This window comes from Pelobates fuscus, chromosome 11, assembly GCF_036172605.1.
Source record: "Pelobates fuscus isolate aPelFus1 chromosome 11, aPelFus1.pri, whole genome shotgun sequence".
In the NCBI taxonomy this organism is placed as follows: domain Eukaryota; kingdom Metazoa; phylum Chordata; class Amphibia; order Anura; family Pelobatidae; genus Pelobates; species Pelobates fuscus.
In genome coordinates, this window is record NC_086327.1 from 14,844,455 (window position 1) to 14,853,948 (window position 9,494).

Here is a 9,494-nt window from a genome sequence, read left to right on the forward strand (position 1 = left end):
TCTCCTCGGGCAGAGTGGCCCGAATGCTCCACGTGGTTGAGCGGCATAAATAGAATGCATACCTACCTAATATAAAATTAGCCATGCCGTCATTAACTTAAAGGGACCACGTCACTTAGACGACACAATGCTGTTTGGGCTTCGGTAATTCGGGACTTCGGCAATTCGGGACTTTGAAATTCGGAACATCTGTAGGATTCCCTAATCCAACCCCTTACCCCTACCCTTAACTCTACTCCTAACCTTAACTCTACCCCTAACCCTACCCCTGTCATCATTCACAAAATTTCCCCTCCCTCTCTTGTGCCACTTTTCAGAAATCCAAAGCACTTCAGCATTTCCGAAATTCGGCACTTTGGCAATTTGGTTTGGTTCGGCACTTCTGAAATTTGGCACTTTGGAAATTCAGAAATTTGGCACTTCAGACATTCGGAAGCATCCAAATGTCTGAATTGTCCTACATTCGTCCGAATTCACTTTTAGAACAAAACAAATTGCACATGTCTTTTCCCTTGTGATTTCCTGTTTTTGATCTCAGCGTCATATTTTACTTGTGTTTTCTGGTATCCTGACCTCGGCTTCATATTTCACTTGTGATTTCTGGTATCCTGACCTCAGCTTGGTGTTTGACTCGTGATTCCTGGTATCCTGACACTAACACGTTTCACCCAAAGGGGCTTTTACAAGTTTTTGGACACTTTTATGTTATTGGTTTTATTATTGTTGTTTTAAATAAAACTAGTTTACCTTCCCTGGACCTTCTCTTGGAGACACTCTTTGCTCTCCTTTTGTGAGTATATCTCATTTTATTTTGCTTTTATAACAACAAAACAGAGAGCACTATTTTTATATTTTTATTCTCATTTTATGTATTTGGTGACTATCTGTGACTCAGTAATTTGGAGGGAAATACCCTTGAATGCTTGACACCCTGACACTTAACCCTGATCTACCATCTACAAGTAACCAAGCTGAGCAACATATCCACAGGCGGGGATCATACCGCCCAAGCATAAGCTCCAGAAAATTACTCACTACCAATCGAGTTTGAGGACACCTAGAAGACACTGATTCCCTGTACCCTTTCCTGACCTATACTTATTAACCCTTACTAGGGAACACATGGGGTGGATGGCAGGACTGTAACTTGGCTGTGTAATAAAATTGCAAATACACAAAATTAAGCCCTGTGCTCAAACTTCCACTACTCCTGGGCTGCAGCAATGACTCTAGTACACATAGGCCCATACAAACAATAAAAACCAAAGAACTTGTGGGCAGCAGCAATGACTTGGCAGGTGAGCTTATGCGTTTTGCTCAACGTGTTTTGTCTTAACACTGGACGTTGAGAGTGTTTGGATGAAACGCATTGAGTGAATTCAAGGTGAACTTTCAATTGAATTTTCAGGCCAACGATCTCCAAGTGAACTCTGGGGTGAACTTTTGGTGAATTACAGCCCGTCTCGGTCATTCACCTCATCCAAACTCCTTTTCTTGCACTCTAATAAAGATCTTCTACATGAGCATATTAGAGATTTCCTGGATATACACCCAATACCATTCTGTAAAAAAGTAGTCCCGTAGGGGCAATGCAATCTTTGCACAATTTATTTTGTGCAATTCACTTGTGAGTGCATGTCTTAATTATTTTAAATATTACATTGTATTAAATACTACACTATAAGTGCTTTTCAATTTGTTTTTTCTCTCAATTGTCCTGTATACATCATCTGAGAATGTTTTATTCCCCCAATTGTGGTATTTGAAGGTAAACACATTTGTGCTTAATTTTGCACACATATTATTTTGTGCAAAAGATATTTTCTTTTTCTTACATATTTGGCATTTAGAATTGTGAGACGGCATTTTGTGTCTTTTGGTAGCACTTTTAATAACGATTGCATTTTATCACGTTTTCACTTTTGTAGTTGTATTACAATCAATCTATGTTCTATATTTCTTTTATTTGATGTCTGTTCAAGTATTTAGCATATTCTTGTACCTTGCAGAATAATTAAGAGGAATGTCTTGTTGAAGCTCATGATATTGAATGTGTCTGAGTAAGTCAGCCTTTCTGAAGTCTTACACATTCCTCCAGTCACACCTAAAATACAAATAATTCATTTTATGTTTTGCTTTTAGGCTTTACCAACACCCAGCGCTTGGAATTACATCCAAATACATCTGCTAAGCTTGTCATATAGTGAGCATTAATATAATGAAATTGTGTGTATGAACAAAATAGACTTAAAAAAAATACAGTCAGTGACTAAGACCACCAGTACAGTAACACTGGTTGAAGGAAGTGAATGAAACATAGGAAACAGTTACTATTGTAAAGATAGTATTAATATATTAATATTTAATAGCAATAATATTCATAGTGCATTCAATGACAGCATTGTGAACAGGGACACTATGAATTCCACACATATAATTTATGGACAAGGATGAATATTGAAATGTCATTAAAAGAACAAGTTTGTCATACTCCTACCACAACTGATGTAGTATTTTAGAACATATCCAGTTTACTTGCTAATCATTTGTCACCAACACTTCCAATGTTTATTCAACACTCACATATGGGGAAAAAAGCCTCAGAGACTTGCTAGATCTATTCGAATCCAGCCTATTGAGTCAGGTGGTCTCAGAACCCCAAATATTGAAACCTACTACACACCACAAGCCTAGTTCAAATGACCCAAGCTCCTAAGTTGAAACCTTCATCCAGGGATGAAGTCCATGGGCAAATGCTCCCCCAGAGAGGCCTGGGTACTAAAGCCTACCTGGAAGCTGGGTCACAAAAAAAAATGACAGGGCGACCACTTGTTAAGCCTGCTACACATACGGGCATTTAATTTATTTTTAAGAATCAGGGCATCAATGCAGTGTCATAGCAGAAGCTGTATGCCTAAAGGATGCATTTTTTGTATATTTGTACATCTGTGTTTGTGTGGATGTATGAATCAGCCTTTTAGAATTTGTCACACAACCAAGAGGTGCCGCCCCCGAGTTTGTTATCTAGATCCACTCCCTGGCTGAGACCCCACCTGTTTGGGCTAATTGGTAAAAAGAATATCTGTTCAACGCAGCTCTCACAATTCTTATACAGTGACCCTAAAACAAAGACACTAATGCTGCCTATCACAGCTCATGCAATATTGACTAATGCGAATTCCTATTACATCTAGGCTAAAGTACGCTCCACTAAATAGCCCTAAACAACCTACTATGAAAAAGCCTACATTTTCAGTAATTTATTATAAAAACAACTAGATGGGCCAATTGATTCTTAATAATATAAGGATAAAAATTGACTAATAAATGTCTCTAAGCATTTCTACTTTATTTTCTAATGTTTCCAAGTGGCAAATAAACATAATGTGTACCCCTAGCAATCATGCACCCAAAGAATAGTAGATAGACCAAAATTGGTGCTATTCTTTGCAAAGTGCCAAATAAAAAGCAGTAAACATGGAGACAAAATATATATTTAAGGGAACGCTTTAAGCACCATAACTACTACTGCATGCTTTGTAACAGTTTGATTTCTTACCTGGGTTCTGCTGGGCAACACTCCCTCAACCTACATTCTGGTCTGAGAGCTGGACGCTTCTGCTGATAGCTTCTCTAAGCTCTCCTGAGGTTAGTCCTGCAGTGTATGCTGTGATCATCAGCTGATCACTCTCGGTCAACAAACTAATCTCTGTAATGCCAGGCACCAAAACCAAAGTAGAGTTGGATGAAGTTTTGAATTTGGTTGCATTTGGCTATTTGGGAATAGCCACATCAGTCAAGTTATTTGTAAATTCAGATGATTTCAAGAGAGAACTTAAGCGGAGAAGAGAAGAGCACATTTGGCTGATTTAACTAGACATGTCTTTTATTGTGACTATTGAGAATTCAACTGCTTTTTGGCATTCAGTGAACAGACTCCTAATATTTACTATGGATTTAGCATTATGCTTAGCCTATAAGTAAAAAAAAAGTGCTGCCAGGTTACATTTGCACCCGATTCAGACCAGACTGAATAGCAGATATAAAATGTAGAGAACGGAATTACTTACGTGCCTTCGTTGCTTGTCTTTGTAGACTGTATTTGTTTTCTTAAACTAAGGAAGTTCACAATAAAATTTCACAACCACAAAATGTAAAAAAAAAATTATATGCCACAAGTGTACTTCCTAATTAAACCCAAGCACATTTAATGAGATCTAAAACATATACAATATATTGGTGATATTACTCATCATGCACTTTTTCCTTGTCAAGAACTTAATTATTTGGTAAACCATTTTTTATTTTTTTTTCTGTTTAACCAACATTTTTGTTTCTATTAAAGGGAAGTTATGGGCTAGGAATTGTATTCCTAGCACTATAGTACCCTATAGTGTCACACTCGCTTGCAGCACTCCCCCCTTGATGCGCAGAAAGTTTTTGTCCAAAGGGGATCCCAATGGACTCCCCAATGATATACTTTGTTGGCTCCACCACTTCTCCCTCAAGGAGGACATATTGTGAAAAGCAACTTCTGCTGACTCAATGTTATTCAAAGGGCAACTTATACTGATCATACGGGACTTATCACCTTCTACTCTCCAAGAACAACAAGTACTTAAGCTAGTGACCGATGCCTTATTAGAATAAAGAATTTGTTACCATTAAGAGTTCTCCTGGCTCTAAAGGTATCCCATCATTGTAAACCCCAAATCCTAATCAGCCTCTTTGCCACATAATACTGGCTTTTGGAGCTTCCAGCTCAAGATGTTCAGGACTGGACCAGCCTCTATTCACTCTCCTCTACAGTCTCTCTCTCTCTCTCTCTCTCTCTCTCTCTCTCTCTCTCTCTCTCAAAGGACACGATGGCTGAAGACCCTGAAAAAAAGGATACCTCACTTTCCCCCACTAGAGAAGAAACCTGAGAGGGCCCTCCATACTTCCCAATATATTCCAGTTGCTTATGGGTAAAATGTTCACTTAAAATCACCACTTACAGTTTTTCAAATTCTTGAAATACTTTATCTAGATGTCTAAATGTTAGATGTCCTATGCCATTACTTAATTCTTTACGTATCATTTGTTATATCATTCTTATTTAGATGTGCCCCATAATCGGCCACTATTTCAAGCCATCCAGTAACAGTGCTCTGTGTCATTTTACACAGCGTGGGAAAGTTCTTTGGAATTTTCCCACGCTGTGTAAAATGACAAAGAGCACTCTCATTGGCTTAAACCAGGGACAATAGGTCCCCCCCTATTGTTATTTTTAGGGCCCCCACCCACCGCTCAGGGGTGGGGGCCGGGAGAGGACAGTAGGTCCCCCCCTTATTGTTATTTTTAGGGCCCCCACCCACCGCTTAGGGAGTGGGGGCCGGGGGGGACAGTAGGTCCCCCCCCTTATTGTCATTTTTAGGGCCCCCACCCACCGCTCAGGGGTGGGGGCCGGAGGGGGACAGTAGGTCCCCCCCTTATTGTTTTTTTTAGGGCCCCCACCCGCCGCTCAGGGGTGGAGTCCGGGGGGAGGACAATAGGTCCCCCCCTATTGGTATTTAGGGCCCCCACCCGCCGCTCAGGGGTGGGGGCCGGGGGGAGGACAATAGGTCCCCCCTATTGGTATTTAGGGCCCCCACCCGCCGCTCAGGGGTGGGGGCTGGGGGGAGGACAATAGGCCCCCCTATTGGTATTTCGGGCCCCCACCCGCCGCTCAGGGGTGGGGGCCGGGGGGAGGACAATAGGTCCCCCCCTATTGGTATTTAGGGCCCCCACCCACCGCTCAGGGGGGGGGGACCCTTTTTTTTTTTTTTTTTAACAGTGAGCAGCCACCGGCTGCTCACTGTTTAATAGACATGCCCCTACTTGCGGTATTGTGAGTAAATTTGACTGAAAGACCACAAAAAAAATAGGGGGCGGACTGAACATCACATATGTTCGCCGTCTGTGGCGAACGCGAACACGCTATGTTCGCCAGGAACTATTCGCCAGCGAACCGTTCGGGACATCACTATTCACGAGCACAACACAATACTCGGTGTTATTCAATAAAGTGAGAATTCAAACTGAATTAAAAGTGAATTTCAAATTTAAGACCATAATAGATTAACTATAAAGCACAACTGACTTAGATATTTTTTTCCAGTTCAGTTATTTTGACCTTAAATTTGAAATTCAATTCACTTTTAATTCACTCGGAATTCTCACTTTAGTGAATGACCTTGTATGTTTATAAGGATAATATGTAAAATTCTATCTGCCATACTGCGTCGGGGAGCAAGCAATATAACTGCAATTTAATTCACCAGTGATTAAATACTGTTATATTAATATGATTTAGTAGCAATTTGCACCACAATAACTACAGCTTATTGTATTTGTTCTGGTGAGTATAAGCATTCTCTTCAAGCTTTTTTGCAGTAAACACTGTATTTTCATAAAAAATGCAGTGTTTACATTACAGCATAGGGATAGCTCAACTGGACACTCCTGCTAGAGGTGATTCCTGGGTCAGTGCTGCACAGTGTGACTGCCATTCAGTGTCTCCACCCTCTGCATGAACTTTCCTCATAGAGATTCATTGATTCAATGCGTCTCTATGAGGAGATGCAGATTAGGCTGTGTCTGACTTGTGCTGGCACTGTCCCTGCTCTAGCTCCTTGACAGTCTCAGCCAATCCTATGGGGAAGCATTGTGATTGGCTCAGACCACCACCTCTGATGATGTTAGCCAAGCAGGCTGATCAGGTTCAGAGCCAGCAGCTACAGATTTGAATACAAGTAAGATTTTACTATATTTAGGGAGGCAAGGGGCACCAGGGGGGCTAGATGGTGGTTTTAACACTATAGGGTCAGGAATACTTGTTTGTGTTCCTTATCCTATAGTGTTCCTTAAATGTTTGTTCAATTTATATAGAGTTAACCAACCATCTCTGCTCCTTCACTTCCTCCTCTGTGACTGCACAATGGGTAACATAAATACATATCATAATATCACAAATACATATTTATTAAATAATCAGTGTTTATTTTAAAAGCAAAGGGGACTTTGGAACATCTTACAAAATATCTAATTGTTAAGCTGCAAAATTTTACAGGGTCTGTAACCCTTAAGCTGCCATGGACTTATCCTCATCCTGCTTTCCTTAATCTTTGTGTAGAATTAATGCAGACCAGTCATGATGAAGTGTAAGAAAGACGTGTCTTTTTAATGCATGTCCATTGTGTTATATTCAACACAGTTTTTTTTCATAGGGGTGTATGCAACAGAAGAAAAAATCAACTAATCATAGACGTTCAGTGCAAAAAGTATAATTTCTCATATAACATTACGTACTAGACTGCGTATGTCTAGCACGTCTTCTCTAGGCTATTTGAAGGTCATCTTCTCTGTGTCAGCTTGCTCTGAGAAAAAAAAGGAGAACCGAATGCAGTCAAGAGAGAAGATTCTTGCTTTTAACCCCTGTAGACGTGGAAAGACTAAGGCAATAGCTGATGTACATGAAAGTCTTTGATTTAGGAACCCAATTAAAATATTCAGGTGCTTAGAGAGAATGTTATGTTTTCCAAAGGCAGGATGTTTATACATGATAGTGGTACCTAGTGTCAGGCTCTCAACAGAAAAATATGGTATGTTTAACCCTTTATTTACCTGTATCTATGACAAGTCCGCTTTTCTCTGGTGCTGCAGGTGAGAGTTAGGCAAGGTATCTCCAGATGTACTAATTACAACTGTGGGCCTTTAATTAGCGTTTCACCTCTATTCCCTTTGCCCCACTCCCACCACAAATCATCGAGGAAGACCTGTCCAGGTATTTGTAGATACAGGATAATATATGTTATTACATCCACGTCTCAGTATGCAATACATCTATAGGTTAATGCATATATTTATAGCTGTGTGTGTCTAGGGAAATAGTCACTAAGCATTGCATAGGTAAAACATTTAATTTCCCATCACTCATATAATGGCAGGGGCATTTTACTATGCACAGGTAAGGATATTGAATATTTTACAAGGTTTAACACAATACAAGAAAAAAAAAAAAGTCTTGTCCGTAAGCTTAAAATATTGCATTAGAAGCACATTTACACAACATGTTTCTCTTGATGTCCTGCAAATCTGTAATATGAAGGGGTTAATAGTGATTGACACAAAGAGGTGTATTTGAGACTTAAGAAGAGCCAAGTGCATTTATGTTGCCAACAGGTGACAGGTATATAATTAACCCATTGTGTTGTGCACTTATGTATGTGTTATGCTATCAATTTGGCTCTGTTATATTGCGTATACAGTGCTAATTATTCCTTTAATTGGAATTATTGATTATTATAGAATAATTTGTTATTGCTTGTGTACGTCATCAAGTCAGGGAAGGCATTTCAGGTGTTCATTTTGCTAATGAATAAAGTTTTTTTTTTTTAAATATATTGAGCTATTAGTTAATTGTTAGAAAACTATTTTAAACGACTGTTCAACTACTTATAGGAGCTGAATTTGTTAAGTAGTTAGAGAAAAGCTACAGGCACTCACAGTATCTTATAAAGTGTAGATTTTAATAGGTACAGCAAGCAAAAATGCAACAAATTACAAGATTTCAAATTTTGGAGAAATATTAATAAATCTATCTAGACATTATTTCACATATACATCTATCTATGTCTGGCATATTTATTAAAAATGTTATATTCTCAAATAAATATTGTAAAAGGGGATACAAAAATATTAATTTAATTTGCAAAGCGTATCCAAACAATGTGTATTTTAATGTTAAAGCACCATGAAGTGGTCATCATTGGTAATTTCAAGTATGTAAAAATGTATAGGTAACATCATTGCATTTTACTGGATATCCATTCTACTTTTTTGCTTGGGGAAAAAAAATTGCATAACTTAATTTGAATCAAAAGATGCACAGCTACTATATAAACATTTAATAAAACATACTATTTCTGTACAGAGTGCTTTTTATCAGCACTAAAAAAATAAAATTATTCATATGTACACCGTCTGTATCTTTTATTTATTCATCCTTTATAGAAGAATTAAAAGCTTTTAGACAGTATATAGTGTAATTTATTTTGCACAGTAAAAACAGATGAGTTATATAAATATAAATTGTTATATTTATCACTATTTGGAGTACTAACAGTAAAACTGTAGAACAGATTCACTCATCCCCTATCTAATTGAATTGTAGTACTCATTTGAGACTTCCTGTACTATTTAGTAGTGGGAAGTAGGAATGGCAGTACTCAATGAGATTTCCTTTACTATTTGGCAGGATGGGGCAGGAATGGTAGTACTCATTGAAACTTATTTTGCACTTTGGTAGAGTGAGGTAGGAATGGTACCTATTTAAAATTCCTTTGCTCTTTAAAAGGAGAGGTGAGCATACATTTTCAGCACATGTTAAAGTATTAAACGAGTGGCTAGTGGCTACTGAAATGGCAGAAAAATTTGATCCTATGTATGTTGTAATCATTACTGCAGTATAAATT

At 38.5% G+C, this 9,494-nt stretch overlaps 1 protein-coding gene across 1 annotated transcript in view; it reads right to left on the minus strand.

Annotated features, from left to right (window-relative positions):
- Positions 1 to 4,084, minus strand: part of LOC134576738 (uncharacterized) — a 37,475-nt gene extending 33,391 nt beyond the window's left edge. The window contains exons 1-2 of the mRNA XM_063435453.1: positions 4,071 to 4,084; positions 2,003 to 2,104 (exon numbers count right to left, since the gene is read on the minus strand). Coding sequence (XP_063291523.1) covers positions 2,003 to 2,090 — 88 coding nt within the window. The 5' untranslated portion in view covers positions 2,091 to 2,104; positions 4,071 to 4,084. The remainder of the gene's footprint in view (positions 1 to 2,002; positions 2,105 to 4,070) is intronic.
- Positions 4,085 to 9,494: the final 5,410 nt, after the last annotated feature.